The 17,453-nt window shown below is 33.9% G+C and overlaps 1 protein-coding gene across 1 annotated transcript; it reads right to left on the bottom strand.

Annotated features, from left to right (window-relative positions):
- Positions 1–5,613: 5,613 nt before the first annotated feature.
- On the bottom strand, positions 5,614–17,086 carry LOC111701160 (phosphatidylinositide phosphatase SAC2). Its single transcript, XM_023472327.1, has 10 exons — positions 17,004–17,086; positions 15,817–15,899; positions 13,482–14,016; positions 12,850–12,966; positions 12,075–12,289; positions 11,462–11,622; positions 9,486–10,093; positions 9,031–9,171; positions 7,622–7,684; positions 5,614–6,987 (listed from the first exon to the last, which is right to left on the bottom strand). Exons 1-10 carry the CDS (start codon positions 17,084–17,086, stop codon positions 6,267–6,269), a joined length of 2,727 nt encoding a protein of 908 aa, XP_023328095.1. The 3' UTR covers positions 5,614–6,266.
- Between the last annotated feature and the right edge of the window lie 367 nt (positions 17,087–17,453).

Genomic DNA, 17,453 nt, shown 5'->3' with positions numbered 1-17,453 from the left:
CCAGAGGAACAGACTTGTCGGCGCTGACCTTGGAGACAGAGACGAAGGGGGCCTGGTTGCTGTGCATGCAGGCGCGCCTATGCACAGGGGTTCCTCTCTCCATGCAACCCTTGGGACATGCTTTGGGGGCACCACTGAGGTATGTAGATTTGCATTTGTAGTTCCTCCCATGTGTTTGAGCACATAAAAAACAGAGGTTGTTTTCAGCCAACAATTTGAGGATTTCAGGTGAACTCAGTTTAGTGACGCCGCAGTTTCTGGTGAGGGAGAAATGATTGTTTTCAAAACCCATGATTGAACAGATTGTGCAGGGCTTTGGGGGAAAATATCGTGGTGGGTCAGCAGGGCGCGGAGGTTGAGGTTTGGGTTTGGAGGCTTCTTGTCTGACTACATTGATCCCCACACTGGAGGGGTTGATGTCGAGGTCGTAGAGGTAAGGAGTGGATCGATAATTCTTTTCTAATTTTTCCACGAATGTAGCTAGGAAAAAGAACGTAGCTGGAGGTCGGACATTGGCTGGACACTGGTCACGAAATTTGGAGAATTGATCGTTGAAGGAGGGTCTCACTTCAAGAGGTAGGCTCTTCATGATGTTTTGCACTAGGGTTTGAGTGAGGGCGACACTGTGAAGGTCTTCCCTGTCATGGAAGTCCTGCATGATTTCCAGATTGGCTTGTAAAGTTTTAATCTTATGGGAGAGGTCTTCGGCGACCTCCTGGACCGACTCATAGCGGGGAAGGAGGTTGAACACTTGATTGACGTCTCTTCCGAAGATGTCTATGCTTCCGAATTCTTCAATCAGCTTGGTCTTGAACGTGTTCCAATCCGTGATGTTGTTGAAGGCTCCAGGATCTGCAGACTTTGTGGAGAAGGTTTAGAGCCCGGATAACTGAGGAGAGGCTCTGCGTGTGATGAAGAAGGCTCAGGATATATTCCCGGGAAGGATTATCAGAGGATAATTTTACGAGGTTGACCGTCTTGATAGGAACCTCACTAGAGGTGATGGAAGAGCAGGGGATGATAGGCCAGGAGGACTTGTCTTGAGGTAGAAAACTACCATTCAACCAGAACCCTGAGTTGACCTGCGCGCAGTTGGTTCCGGATCTGGTGAGTAGATCAGCTGGGTTGAGGTTTCCAGGACACCAGAACCAATTATTGGGAGAGGAAGCAGCTAAGATTTCCATTAGTCTGACTCCGTAAAATACCGGATTCCCAGCTGGATCGTTTTTGGAGATCATTCTCAGGATGATCTCTGAGTCTCCAATGAAGGTAGGAGGGGAGAGAGTGACATTGAAGAGCTCCTGGTTGATCTTCTGCTCCATCCTGGAGGCGAGTAATGCTCCAGCCATTTCAGATTGTGGAGCGGAGAATGCAGATCTCCCCAGAATCTTAGAGGAGCTGGATACAAGGTTGAATTGGCCACCGGAGAAAGCATATACACATGCTCCATAACCTTGTAGGGAGCCATCGAAGAAAATGAATAGTTGAGCTTGGTACTGAAAAATAACCTGTCTGGGAAAACTTAATTCTCTGGTGAGCAGAATTTCTCTGACAGCATCTCTGAACTTAACAGTGCGTTCTTCGGACAGGATTGAGTTGATGGAACATTGTTGATCCCGACAGATTTCACTGAATAGTGCGCGGACAGAGAACATGAGGGGAGCTGCTAAACCTGAGGGATCATAGAATTGACACGCAACGGATAGAACATTCTTCTTGGTGACAGGAATGGATTCATCTTGCAGGAATTCTGAGTCTAAATCCGCGCCGGAAGGAATTCCACAAGACTTTTTATGTAGGTTGAGGCGAAACTTCAAGCTGTATGAGTCCCTGAGCCTGTCCCACGTCATACCCAGATATTTGCTGGTTCCATTTTCTCCGGATTTCTCCCAGGATTTAATAGAGAACCCTCCTCTGTTGAGAATCCTTTCTACTTCTTGCTGTAGAGCGGAGAGTTCACTTGCAGAACTGGCGCCAACTCCTCCGTCGTCGATGTACGTGTCCTCCAGGATTCACTCCTTACATATAATTGATGAACCAAAGGAATTTCGAGTCTTTGCCACAAATTCAGTTTTTGTAAAACCTATATCTTTGCAACCTTATGATGAAAACCTTTGAAATTTCAAACTTACATTATTTGATCTAATAGCATTCATAGTTGGGTTGCAACAATATCGAAAATAGAAAATCCGAGTTTAAGTGGCAAAAACTCAATTCCTTTTAAGGTCGTATACGGACTCTAAAACAATGAATAGAATAAATATAAGTGTATTTCCTTTTTCAAATGTAACCATGTCTTGCTATGTACGAGGTGTGATCGATAAGTTTCGGTAAAAAAGAAATACAATTGTATGCGATAGTCTCAGCCCAGTTTTTATTTTTTTAAAGTTCACTAATATCGGATTATTTTTAGGTCAGTTGATGTTCATCAGATCTTTGATGTAAGATAAGGAGCGTTCTTCCAAAAGTAATTAAGCTTCGTTCGTCACAACAAGAAAATTTTCAGAATGGTCTCAAACTTGATCCATCAGATTCTGTTTTAGGCCCTTTAAGCGCAATAAAAAAAGAGATTGAGTATTGAATGAATTTTTAGGATTTTTCTGGTTTTGATAAACATTAAATATCCATAATCAACGTAATCCCTTGGGTCCTATGTCAGAGATTTTGGGACAAATTTAACCCTGATCTTTGTCATTTTAACTCTTGCTTTACAACTTTGTTAACAATGTAAAAGCATATATCAGGCTGTCTGGCAAACATACTTCTCGAACCCTTGCAAATATAGTTTTACAATATTGAGTCTTGATAGTCTTTTCCTAACCGGACTTGTCATAATTTATCAAACAGTTTTAAATTAGTTCTGGATCATATGTTTCAGGGCTCGGCTTGGTTTTTTCATCGTCTAATAAAACATTTTTTGGTAACAAAGCCTCCAAGTCCAGAGTGTCCCCTTTCTCTGTTTAATATTCTAGATATTCCTTTACTGTGACAACGAAGCAAATCCACCTTCAGGAGAACACTCCTTACATCATAATAACAATATGAATATGTTATATGTATAGTATATATATGTATGATGATGTCGAGTCGTGGTATTTATTTTCTATCTCATACAACCATTTTTACAAAATATTTTAATTTGTAAAAGATCAAACGGGTTAGATAGAGTTTCCCCATTTTTGCATGAATGTTGAATTCAAAAATTAGAATTTATATTTTTACTACACTGCAGTTATTGATGGCCAACTTGGTTCTAGGGTTAAAAGGACTTTTAGATAGTATGATATCTCTTTAGCGTTAACAGTCCATTTAATCAAAATTACCTGAAAGGAACCGAGTCTTTGCCACAAACTCAAATTTTCTAATCCATATTTATCGTTGCAACCTTATGGTGAACACAATTGCTATTTTAAACTCAGAGTTATATATTATCTAACAAAATGCATTGTTTGAAATATCTGATTTGGTTTCAAAGATAAAGGGATAAGAAAATATAAATTAGTTACAAACACTCAATTCCTTTCTTAGTAAATAGTTCTCTTTCAATTAAAAAAATGGTTTGAAAATGGTGTTTATTATAAATCCCTAATAAGCGGGTTGAAAGCTACCAGGCTACTAAGGCAATATAGTTAATGCTTTATGGGGTTTCAATAATAAATCACATTAAGTACAATTATTACTTAGATGTGCATATTCATTACTAAGTGTACATAAATGACGTTGTACAATGTAAATATCAAGTAGGGTTTCCAATCGGAATTCCGTTGCGCGGAATTGCGCGCAATATTTGCTTCCGCAATTTCATCGCGCAGACTTGCGCTATGATTGCGAACAAGGATGCAATTAAATATTCGCGGAATTGCGCGGAGTTGCGTGCATCGGAATTGCTTTTCTATCTAAAAATTAATAATTTTAACTGTGACTCACATATTTATGCAGCAGTTACAAGAATGGAATATCTCTGTAGATTTTAAAAATCACATGTTTCAACAGTTTTCAAATTTTAAAGTTTTTGTGGTTAGGCTACTAATTAACAATTTAATATGATATATTTTAATGGACATCATTTTGTTCGTTTAATCAAAATTAGATATTTTGCTACAGTGAGAACCAGAAAACTATGATACAGAAGGACAACATTACAATGTATTTGATGTTGTTACAAAGCAGAAATTTTAAATGAGTAACTTATTAAGCCAGATTTTCTGGTTTTCATGCTGCATATGAATATCATAAAATAGAAAATAAAGTTTAAATTTGAGACTGTAATGTTAGTGAAGTTCAGTTTATTGTATGCCATTTCCAATGTTTAAATGGAATTTTTTTTGTTATTGAACAGAATTGAGAATTACTTAATTGCATTTATTGCGTGCCATAAGGTTTAAATTAAATATTTTCAAAAAATTGAAACACAAACGCAATTCCGTTGCATTTATTGTGCACAATTATTACGGAATTGCGTGCAATTAAATTCAATTGCGCGCAAGTAAAATCCACTTGCGCTGGAAACCCTAAATATGAACTTAGTTTTTTAACAAAATCAACATAAATTCTTGAGTAAATGCCTAAACTTGAATTCTTATTCAGGATTAAATAGAACAGAGAATTGAAAAAAAATTACGTTTTCAGCTTAATAGGAACTAGATACCTTTGCAAACCAATGTCGTAGACATTTGATATTTTAAACTAAGACTTATTTCTTGAAATATCAATTGATTACACCATCATGATGCAAAGATATAGGGATCCGAAAATTTGATTTTAAGGCAAGAACTCAGTTCCTTTAATTCGTTTAGCTAACTAAACAAATAAGTTTGATTACAATTATTAATAAAACTTGCAAATATGATAATGTGCGCTATATAGTACAATTATTATCTTTATGTGCTGAAGTAGTAAATATGCACACAACCTTGTACAGTGTACATGTACATTGTACAATATAAGATGCAGTCCATATTTTTCACGTGTAATTGTACAATGTACATACAGTACATGTAAACTGTCGTGTAAATTTAATTTTTTTACAAGAAAATTGTATTTATAAGATTAATCTTTTTTTAAATAAGGGTACAAATTTTACTTTTGTATTAATAAATCAGAGAATCAATTGACTGAACTTTTGCGTTTTCAAATCTTTCAGACCTAATCAAAATAAAATTTTAATATATTAAATGGATATTAAGCTAACAATAAACATCAAATCTGTTTTTAAATTGTATAAAAATTTAAATTGAAAAGTTTACGAAAAACAATTTTAAATAAAATAAAACTAACAATTAACATAATCGATAACTCCTAAGATGTGTATTAAAACAATAAAATTTCTAAAATAAATTTGAAATCACAGTTTAATTCAACGTAAATTACATAATTTGAGATTTTAATAATAATTACAATAATAATAATTATAACATTGATAATAAAAATAACCTATTATTTTGTACTATTCGCTTCAACTTTCAACAGGTTAAGTCAGATCTAGGAAAGTATACAAAAAGTTCAAGTTAATTTGTTTTAGGAACATATACGATTAGAATTTATTCTGGCTTAATCTCATGGGCCAAATTATTGCCCGCTTACCTAAATAATTTAGAAAGATTAACCTTAAAGCTATGTTATGGATATATTAAGATCTTGTCTATAGTTTATCAGATTTCAAAATATTTTTCTAAAGCTTGATTTTATCAAAACATGCCAAATCTTGGCTCTTTCAAAATGGTAAAAGCCTGAACGTAGGAACCAATCGTTGATTAACAAACATGACTAACATTCAATTGTCTCTTAGGAGTAAAATTTTGCTCTAAATAAAGACAAAACTTAATGAAACAATTTTGCGACATTTTACACATTTTGACTTTTTGTGAAGACTAAAGAGTATTGGAAGCCAACAAAGAAATGTCTAATTATGATGAAACATTATGCGGTATCCCCATTACTAAATACTTTCAATTATCAATTATAAAATACAATAATTTTCAAATAATTAACTATAAGAATGTGTTTGCATCTGTTACTGGAACGAAAATTGATTTGGTGATTTCTGGTTTGAATAAATAAGTTTGTTGTTTACAACTGCATCTTCTATTTTGACCATGACTGGCAGCATAGTGAGGTAAAATATTAATATCATGAAATTTTGCGTCTTTTCTAAACAAATTGGTTATAAATAAAATAATTAAATAGTATTTATGATAATCTTTCCTATACTTTAAATGGAATGCAAATTTTTAAATGTAAAATAGTAATATGTGCAAAATGAAAGTTTAAATATTGAGAATAAGAGAATTGCATACTGTCTGTCCCCTGCGAACTCTTTCATCAATATTTGTATACTGCGCATGACCGGCTCGCCGCGGGGTTGTACTTCGGAACTCCGGTTGCCGGACCGGAGAACCAGCTTCGGCGCCGATAAACTGCTCGCACGACCGGCTCAGCTGTTGATCAAGGTTGGAGCCGAGGGTTTGCAGACCCTGGGTCAGCTTAGCAAACGGTATGAGAACATTATCGATTGGATTCTTGGAAACATCTTCGGAAGACTTAGATATCTTCCGGGTTCTGTTCAGAGGTCGAGGAGTAGTGAGGTTAAGATCTGTCACAGTTATCTCAGGATGTAAATTATTATGCGCGTTTAGTGAATGAAACTTCGTGTCCTCCGTCCTGTCCTCCTCCTTCTGAAGGTCCGTGAACCTCACCGGGACCTCCTTGTCGTTCCTCATCAGTTTCCCGATAGGATTCATCCGAGAGATCTGGGAGGTCACGTTTGACAGCGCGACGGTTCCGACATTTCTCATCCTGTTGGTTCTACCCTCCTGCTCAGGTCCTGGATCCAAGGGACGGGATCGTTTCTTCTCCAGGTTTCCAAACCACATGTCCGGAACCAGACCAATAGTCTCCATTGCAACAGCCACGGCATCAGCGATAGATTTTAAACTCTCAACCTTTTCCTCCTCGGAGGATATAATCACCGCCATATTGTTAAAGAACCTAAATATAATCTTCTACATTATCTAATTTAAAGGAATTGAGTCTTTGTCAAAAACTAAAATTTTCTAATTCATGTTTGCAACTTGGTGCGTAAACCTTTAAATTTTAAATTTGTATCATTTGATCTAACAGAATTCATAGTTTGAAATATATAAGGTTTACAACATTAGGCTGCAAAGATATAGAGATTAGAAAAATAGATTTTGTGGTAAAGACTCAAATCATGATTTTTTTAAAAATTCAATTCAAATTTACTTTAAAAAGGCTTGATCAAATTAAAATAGCTGTTGAAATTATAAGATATTAACTAAATCTAAACAGGCTTAACTAAATCTGAACAGGCTTAACTAAATCTACTAAAATGGCAATTAAGTAAAGGTATAAAAAAGGGCTTAACTTAATGTAAAATTACTTAACTTCATTTAAAATGACTTAACTAAAAGTAAAATGGCTTAAATTAACTAAATTTTTATAAAATGGCTTAACTAAATGTAAAATGGCTTAACTAAATGTAAAATGGCTTAACTTATCTTTATAAAATGGCTTCACTAAATGTAAAATGTCTTCATCTATATAAAATGGCTGCATATAGTTCATAAATATCATTTTCTCTGTACTGTACTGTGATGTATACCTAAGGTTTGTAGATCTGTACATATGAAAGAACCCAGTGACGTCACCAATCTTGTAATGTATCCTAAACATTCAAAATATTGATTTAGAAATGAAATTTGGATATATACGGGGGTAGCTCTGATGGTAGATAGGGTATATAGCATATTATTAGATATAAAGTTCTTCGTGTCTAACTAGCAATCTGGTCACAATCTTAACATAAAGAATACAAGGTTCTTCTGCACTTGCCTTGAGTTTGACCGCGAGAGTGCGCGGGTCAAACAATTTTCTGATCTTTCAGCTCACATCATGGTTTTTTTTCTCAATTCTGTATTAACTGCCTAGCCTGCTTTTTGATTGCCAGATTCATGGTAAATTCAAAGATAGTAATATTTGACAATTCAGACACTTAGACATAAAAAAGATATAAAAGTTAAAACATGAAAACATATTTTTAACTTTTTGTTGCAAGGGATCTAACCACCCCTTAGCTAGGCTTGACATACTACTGCGTACAAACATGCACACAGGCTGGTTTCACACAGACATATGTTTCCTTTCTTATTCATCTAAAATTCATATTTTCTTGTTCATTGTCGTCATAAATTAAGTATGATATAAAAAGTGTAAAGTGTCGTAACTTTTACGTGAAATCCAAACTATTGGGATCACAAATGGCTATCAACTAATGTCCAAGATATTGGGATTGGGCTTGGTTCTGGAATAAGGTATATGAATGAGATTGGGAGTATAAATATTAGTATTGGTATTTAAATATGTTTGGTAGTTAGATATAATCTATTAGTATTTAAATATGTTTTGAAGTTAGATATAATCTATTAGTATTTAAATATGTTTTGTAGTTAGATATAATCTATTAGTATTTAAATATGTTTTGTAGTTAGATATAATCTATTAGTATTTAAAAATGTTTTGTAGTTAAATATAATCCATTACTATTAAAATATGTTTTGTAGTTTTGTACATTGGTATGTTCTTTTCTGCATTTTATATGTTCTGTGTGATATATATTTTGTTATGATATTTATTTGATAAGGCTGTACTCTTAAATTGGATTCTTTATAATAATTTTCAGAAAGTTCACAGGATACGTTACTGAAAGTTCTTTTTCAAAAGAACTAATCTTTAAGCTTTCAATAACAGTCTAATAGAAAGTGACCATGGCTATAAATAAAGGATAAATATTGGGATTCATTATATACCTGCACATCTTTTTACTATCTATGATTGCTGCATAAGTCAAAAATCGTTATTCAAAAATCACAAGGCTAAACAATTTTATGGGTTTGCAAGATACGATTTAAAAAAAAATCATTTTATAACCCGAATAAAAAGCGTAAAAAATTCTTATTTTTGAGTGTGCCTTGAAAATACATATTCACTGGACAGTACCTTTGGCTCTGTTACCTGAAACAATGTTGATCCTTTGTTTTGTTCTGCATGAATGAAAGGTTGAATGACTGTTCGACGGCCCCGAACTCTATCCTGGTGATGTCTGTGAGAGGAACCTGCTGGTAGTCCACTATCTTATCCTCCTCCTCATCATACCTAAACCAAACATGAGGATTTTTTTAACTAGTAAATCCCACTCTTGTCTATATAATAAAACAAGACATTAGTATATATATGTTGTCTATAGTCAGCCAAACGAAATTTTTTTTATAAAATTCTATCAGAATTCAGAGTTTGAAATATCTAAGGACAATGGGTTGCAAAGATATAGAGACGAGAAAGTTTGCGCTTGTGGCAATGACTCAGTTCCATCCGAAATCTCCATGTGTTAGCATAAGAGTCTCTTACGACTCCTCCCATATTGGTTACTTTGTATCTACAGTGCATAAATGATCATTTATTATAACTACCTGGCAGTGTAGTATGAGTCAGGGGTTAGAATAAAGACGACATCCATTCCCTCCTGCGCTGGATCCCCGGATACAGGATCTGCATCAATAAGACCCCAAGCTCCCAGGGCTAATGATATATCATGCATCAACAGTTTCTTACAGTCCTCTATAACCGCCTTGATCTGGTCTGTACTAACACTAGCATCAGGATCATCAATAGGTTTATCTTCTATTTGTTGCATCATCTCGTCCGAGATACCGTGTCCGGTAATAATATCAATTGCCGCTTGCCTGTAGGTATCCTTGATGTGGTTTAGATAATACCTGCTGGCGGAGTTGACTCCGTCCTTGACGAGCCCGGAGAGGTTCCTCTCCCCAGTCCTAGTGTAGTCCCCCTTCAGGGCATTAGTTCCTGCATATTGTTTACTGATACTATCTCCGTTATTGGCCCACACAGACTGGAATACGGACTTCTCAGAGGAACAGAGTCCAACTTCAGGCTGGACCACTCCAAGCTTGGACAGCTGGATTTCTAGAACCTTCCGAGCAATGGCGGTCTGGACCACGTTCGTTCGGTCCAGGCAGTCCACACAGTTGGTCCGGAATATTCCCTCCTGTTCCAGTACCTACATTCAGATAAATTATTATTAATATTAATATTAGTATTCATTGCGTAAACATGCACAAATTAAATAATTGGTACAATTAAACAGACACAGAAAATTTAAAAGATAAAATATTAAAAAATACAAATATTAAAGCAAAAATATATTGGGAGAAAAAATCAATTATCAATCAATCAATCAGAGTTTTAGGAAGTGCATATCAAATTTATAATATCGACAAGCTCAGTTTGGTCAAATACACCAATAACAATATTTTTTCTTCTTCAGAATTTGTGAAATTAAAAATGGAATCCACCATTCTTTATCCATTATCCATATATGCTCGTTTCATAACAGTTATATCTATATAAATTTTTAATCTTGGTTTGTTTGGATGTCCGATCATAACTTAGAAACTATGAGTACCCAGGGCAAGGCTGGGTTCTCTAGCTAGTAATTTAATAAAAACAGATTGTTGTTGTAAATGATTACAAATCATTCAGCGCGTTTGCCGCGGAGTTAGTTCAGTTCAGTTTTAAAACCAAATTCAAACTATTTCAATAATTTCAATATAATTTCTAATTTCATCTTTGCTCCTCAGAAATTTAGAAAAATAAGAAATTTTGATGTTTGAAGAATAAAAAGGTATACAGATGATCAATTTACTGCTTAAATCCCTAAATCTTTGCAACCCGAAGTCGTAGACCTTAAATAGCAAAAGTTTACATCACCAGGTTGCAAAAATGTAAATAGGGTCTAAAAATACTATTAAATGTATGTATTGTGTATGTCATCAAAAAATATTATGATGTTATAAATGTAGATAATAATAAAAATACTATTGAATGTATGTACTATGTATTGTGTAATGTGTATGTCATGAAAAAGTATTAAATAGTTATAAATGTAGATAATAATAAAAATACAATTAAATGTATGTATTGTGTATGTCACGAAAAAGAATTATGATGTTATAAATGTAGATAATATTAAACCTCCGTAAAATAAATCAAAAACTTCCAAATTCCTCATTAATATTATTTGGACAGATTAGAATGAAAATATTTATTAGAAATATGTTCTTAGAAAATACTTATTATTTTGTTGAGAATTAGAGAATATTTGACGATATTTGAAGTTAATCTATTTATTGTAATATTAAGCTTCCAACTTGATAACGATAAATTTGGTTTTGAGAACAATATAGAAATAGGGAAAACAGCCTAGAATTACATATAATAATATATATTAACCGTTTTCTTAAAAATAATTATTTTATCATTTCTTTATTAATGCACGTCAAAATAAAGCATTAAAAAATTGGTAATGACAAATTTATGTTTTGTCTCCGGCGATTAAAAATATCACGGGATAACGCCGGGTACATACCTTTCCATGATTATCAACCCAGAAGTATCCAACCCTCTGGACCAGCTCGTCAACTGTATCCAGGAGAATACCGACATTCTCGAACCTCATCCCTCGACAGTGCTCGTGAAAGTCGAAGGAAATGTAGGACATCATCGGTTGATTATATATCATTACATGCTCTAGACATCAGACAAATCAAAATATAAAATATACATTTAAAATTCGGTGCTGGTGATGAACCAAACCTCTGTAGAGTAAAAAAGTAGATGTGAGTTCCACATTTATTGAAAATATATTTCGGTCTGGGTTGACCCTCGTCAGTTCTTGAGATTGTTTCTTCAAAAAAAGTATGATAATCTCAGGGAATTAAAAATAGATAAAAACCAAAATTGAAGAGGGGTTAGGATTAAGGATACTTTATATATTTATTTAACTGAAGAAAACCGTATTAAGGGTCGTATAAGATAATAGAGAGAAAGAGAAACAAAAATAAAGTTAACAGGCAATCTATCCTATTTATCACAAGGAAATAAAAAAGAACTATTTCAATTCCTGATAATAAAACTCTTTACTAGATTCATCTAAATTTCTTAACATTTTTGAATAAATTGTAAATTTTATTGACTTGTTCCTAAGTAAGAATCCGCGAGTATTTTCTCTCGTCCGGTCCGATCAACAAGACTTATACAGTTCACACAACCGCCATATGTTTGGAAGAGAGCGTTGAAGTGGGCGGAGAAAGCCAGCTGATTCTCCACCTCGTCCTTGTGTATTCGGGGGGGAGGGCGGTACTTTAAACCAGGCTGAGACCAGTATAAAGGAATAGAGCCACGAAGTTGAACAAAACTAAACAACACGTTTTTTTTTACAAAGAAATACAAGTTTTTCATTTAACATAAACAAATCTAAAAGCAATACAAAAATATTTGAATTCAATATAAATAAAAACTACAAACAATCTTTTTTACAAAGAAATACAAGTTTTTCATTTAACTTGCTTTAAGTTGAAGCAAAGAACTTGGAATTTTGGCATAATAATTGTCTCCGGTTACAAGAGAAGTAAAAAATTCGGACATTTTTTGTTTGTATTCCAGAAATTGAAACATTAAAGAAATACAGGAAAGCGCAGACTTGTATTATCTCTTTAAGGAAAAGTAATATTTGTTGAAAACAATTAAACTTTTAGAAACAAAACATACTGGAGAAAAATTGGTTAATGTAAGTTTAATTTTTTAACGATTCTAAATATTTCAACAATACATAGTTCAAAATACACTGGGTATCTGCTAAACAAATGGAATATAGATGAACAACAACCTATTTGTGCAAAAATATCTTTTGAACTATGGTAGTGGTAACCATATTCCAGATTATTTTGTGGACCACTCTATGACAAGATGGCTGACCTGAGAGCATATGTATGGTATAGGAGAATCTGTTCGGTTTCTACAAAGTTTGCCACGTGACCATCTACATCAACTCCTCGTCTCTTGTACCGTGTACCGGCACGGTACTGTGACCTCCTGTACAGCACAAACTTAATACACTTATTTGATTGACGCGTGAATTGTACCGGTCCGCCTTTTTCAGTACCGTACATGTCTTATCAGGGGTGTAAGAATATTGTAATTTAAGGATATCATATTTTCCAGTTTTATCACAGAACACAATAATCATATATCTATAATTTTTTCTTCAACTTAACTGATTTGGTATATAATGCAATGATTATTGAATATTTTTATTACAGACAAATGATAAAATTTTAACTTTTAAATCTTAATTCATAAAATCAATTATATATATATAATATATATATAAATAGTATTGTCTGTTTGTGTGTTTGTTTTTATGTCCGATCATAACTCAGAATACCTCTCAACCGATTTGCCTCAACTAATTAAAGAACTCTATAATTTAAAAGGTCTAAGTTGAATAGCTTTGTTTCTAAGCAAAGCTGGGTTCACAAGCTTGTTTTGTAATAAAAACAGTTACAATTTATCTAGAAATAATTAAAAAATAATAGAATAAAACTTAACTTGAGATAAGGATAAGAGTATAGAAATGAGGAAGTTTATTTTCTGGAACCTGCTGGAGCTCCTCAACAAAGCTCTCATTCAAGTTGCACTGCTTGATCTCCACGAACCCCTGGATGACCGGTAGGATCCAGGTATCCGACCTTACATCATTCAGATCCAAGATTCCCTGGAGCATTGACTTGTTGAAGAAAAATCTATCATCTACACTTCTACGAACTGTTTGTCCTTGGGTATTCTCCCGTCCAGCATGCTGTCGTTGCATGCTGTTCGTTAAGTCACCGTTAAACGAAAAATAAAACGAGGAGGATTCGTTGAAAAGCTTTAAAAGTTCTTCGTGTAAACGCTTTTCCAACTTTTCTAAATTTCTTGATCCGTTTTCTCGCTTCCAGGGCACCTTTACTTGGCTGGCAAGTCCAGCGGCGGCGCTACCCGCCGAAAATTTTAAAGTGTTTCCCGCCGTTTTTATTTTCCCGCTTAATCCCTTGAAAGGAAATTTATTCTGTGGCTCCAACGACTCTGTGAGATCAATGTTTCCTGCAAAAAAAATTCCTGAATATTTATCAAATTTATCGTCAATAGACTAATATAAATGTATTTGATAATATTTATAGATATTGTTGAATATTCAGATAATATTCATAGATATAGTTGAATATTCAGATAATGTACATAGATATTGTAGAATAATCAGATAATATTCATATATATAGTTGAATTTTAAGATATTATTCATAGATAAAATTAAATACTCAGTTAATATTCATATATATAGTTGAATATTAATATAATATTCATAGATATAAATATTCAGATGGATTCATAGATATAGTCGAATATTCAGATAATTTTATAGATGATGGAGAAGCTGAAGTTGGATTATTTCTTTTAATACTGTTTTTGACACACTGTAATAATAACTTTTTTATTATTTTTGTTTGGAACACATTAACCTGTATAGTTAGGACACATTAACTTGAATATTTGGGACAAATTAATCTGTAAAGTTAGGACACACTAACTTGAATGTTTGGGACCTATTAACCTGTAAAGTTAGGACACATTAACTTGAATGTTTGGGACACATTAACCTGTATAGTTAGGACACATTAACTTGAATGTTTGGGACCTATTGACCTGTAAAGTTAGGACACATTAACTGGAATGTTTGGGACACATTAACCTGTATAGTAAGGACACATGAACTTGAATATTTGGGACACATTAACCTGTATGTTTGGGACCCATTAACCTGTATAGTTAGGACACACTAACCTGTATGTTTGGGACAAACAATCCTGTGCGTTTGGGACACACTAACCTGTATATTTGGGACACATTAACCTGTATGTTTGGGACCCATTAACCTGTATAGTTAGGACACACTAACCTGTATGTTTGGGACACACTAACCTGTATGTTTAGGACACACTAACCTGTATGTTTGGGACAAACTAACCTGTATGTTTGGGACAAACTAACCTGTATGGTGTTTGGGACACACTAACCTGTATGGTGTTTGGGACACACTAACCTGTATGGTGTTTGGGACACACTAACCTGTATGTTTAGGACACACTAACCTTATGTTTGGGACAAACTAACCTGTATGTTTGGGACACACTAACCTGTATGTTTAGGACACACTAACCTGGATGTTTAGGACACACAAACCTGTATGGTGTTTGGGACACACTAACCTGTATGTTTAGGACAAACTAACCTGTATGTTTGGGACACATAAACCTGTATGTTTGGGACACACTAACCTGTATGGTGTTTAGGACACACTAACCTGTATGTTTAGGAAACACTAACCTGTATGTTTGGGACACACTAACCTGTATGGTTGTTGGGACACACTAACCTGTATGTTTAGGACACACTAACCTGAATGTTTGGGACAAATAAACCTGTATGTTTGGGAGACACTAACCTGTATGTTTATGACACATTAACCTGCATGTTTGGGACACATAAACCTGTATGTTTGGGACACATAAACCTGTATGTTTGGGACACATAAACCTGTATGTTTGGGACACACTAACCTGTATGGTGTTTGGGACACATAAACCTGTATGGTGTTTGGGACACACTAACCTGTATGTTTGGGACACACTAACCTGTATGTTTAGGACACACTAACCTGTATGTTTGGGACAAACTAACCTGTATGTTTGGGACAAACTAACCTGTATGTTTGGGACAAACTAACCTGTATAGTGTTTGGGACACACTAACCTGTATGGTGTTTGGGACAAACTAACCTGTGTTTGGGACACACTAACCTGTATGTTTGGGACACATAAACCTGTATGTTTGGGACACACTAACCTGTATGGTGTTTGGGACAGCTTTTAAGTGCTGGATCTGGGAATGATTGTGTGGATATAGGGATCAGTACAACAGTTCTTATTCTGAAATGAATAGAATTATTTCAGGGGCAAACCTAGAAATATATTAGAGGAAAACATTTATATTAACATTTTTAACCACGCGATCGTCTGTGGAAAGAGTTAGCGTTTTATTACCTAATTTCAATGGTCTTAATAAAGCTACGTTTACTACAGTTTATTTTATTTAAACGGTGAAAGGCTGTTTTGTTATTCTGCTAAACGTTAATGGTCTGTAACATTTCTACAAGATAAAATTTGTACTGTTTATATATAGCGATTTCTCATTTTACATGTATAACAGTACGCAATCAAAACGTAAACAAACAAATTCTTAACTCTAGCAGACTTAACCTTTACTAATTAAAGCTTGCTTATCAAACATCACCATAATAAATCAACAAATCAAATACAAAGACGATATCAAAATCAAATACAAAGACGATATCAAAATCGTTACTCAATTCCAATGTAAATTCGAACACCCTGTATATTCCAACACTTCCTCTAAATTCCTCCTTGAATTATTTATTTCTCCCACATAATCTTCTTTCAAGTATGTACGTATTTATATTGTACAGTGTACACACTATATAAATATTAATGAAGAATACTTGAATAAAAAATAAAAAAAGCAAAAGAAGTTTCTCTAATGCTTTATGTAAAAAAGTTAGCAGCAGTCTTAAACAAGTAATATTCAACACTTTCATTTGTGAATATTAGAATTTTTCAAAATTGGAAATTAGAGGAAGTTTCAGAATATTTTAAGTTTAACCAATCGATTTCACGGTTTCCAACATGAAAAAAAGTATTGCTGAGAAAATATGCTGTTATATCAATTTCCTGGATTTGTAATTATAACTTTTTAAAATGTTTGTTATAATTATCGCAAAATCGAAAAAAATGCTTATTTTTATTACAACATATTATAAAAAATATTAAAATATAGACTACAGATGAAAGTCAAGGAAAAAAAATTTCTTGAACACTATAACAGAAAAATCCGGGAAAATTTGAGAAAGTTTAAAAAAGGCCAAATTTCATAGCAATAGATATAGGCTACATTTTATTATACTAAAGGGCGCGAAGCGCACAAAAAGCCCAATATTAAAATGTAGTAAAACAAACCTGTAAACTGGGTTGAAACCGGAAAGATCTGGTTCTGGTAATTCCCCCAATCTAAACAGAGAAAACTTAATTTGAGAAAACATTATTTTTATTGCAATGCACGAGGGCTTAAATATTATGCCCTATAAGCAAAACAAACAACATAACCTAAAAATAAAACAAGCCTGTGGTTCTTTATATATATATATCTCACAATACTTTATTTTCATATTGAATTGTTTTCTGTATTATTAGCTGAATTGCCCGGCTTTGCCCGATATCCGTGGAATAGACTGTGTCACCCCTAGTTTACCCATGGGTTTACTCAAATAATTTGGTCCAGCCGTTTGGCCAGCTTTGGCTAACAAATATATATGTATCGTTAGAGGAAGTACTGATGGGTGTGACTTCGTAGGGGGACTAGAATATCCCCTGAAGTTTCGTTTAATAATAATAATATGTATATATTAT

Source organism: Eurytemora carolleeae, unplaced genomic scaffold, assembly GCF_000591075.1.
Source record: "Eurytemora carolleeae unplaced genomic scaffold, Eaff_2.0 scaffold357, whole genome shotgun sequence".
Classification (NCBI taxonomy): domain Eukaryota; kingdom Metazoa; phylum Arthropoda; class Copepoda; order Calanoida; family Temoridae; genus Eurytemora; species Eurytemora carolleeae.
The sequence above is the reverse complement of the archived record's forward strand: the minus strand, read 5'-3'. Positions and strand labels throughout refer to the sequence as shown.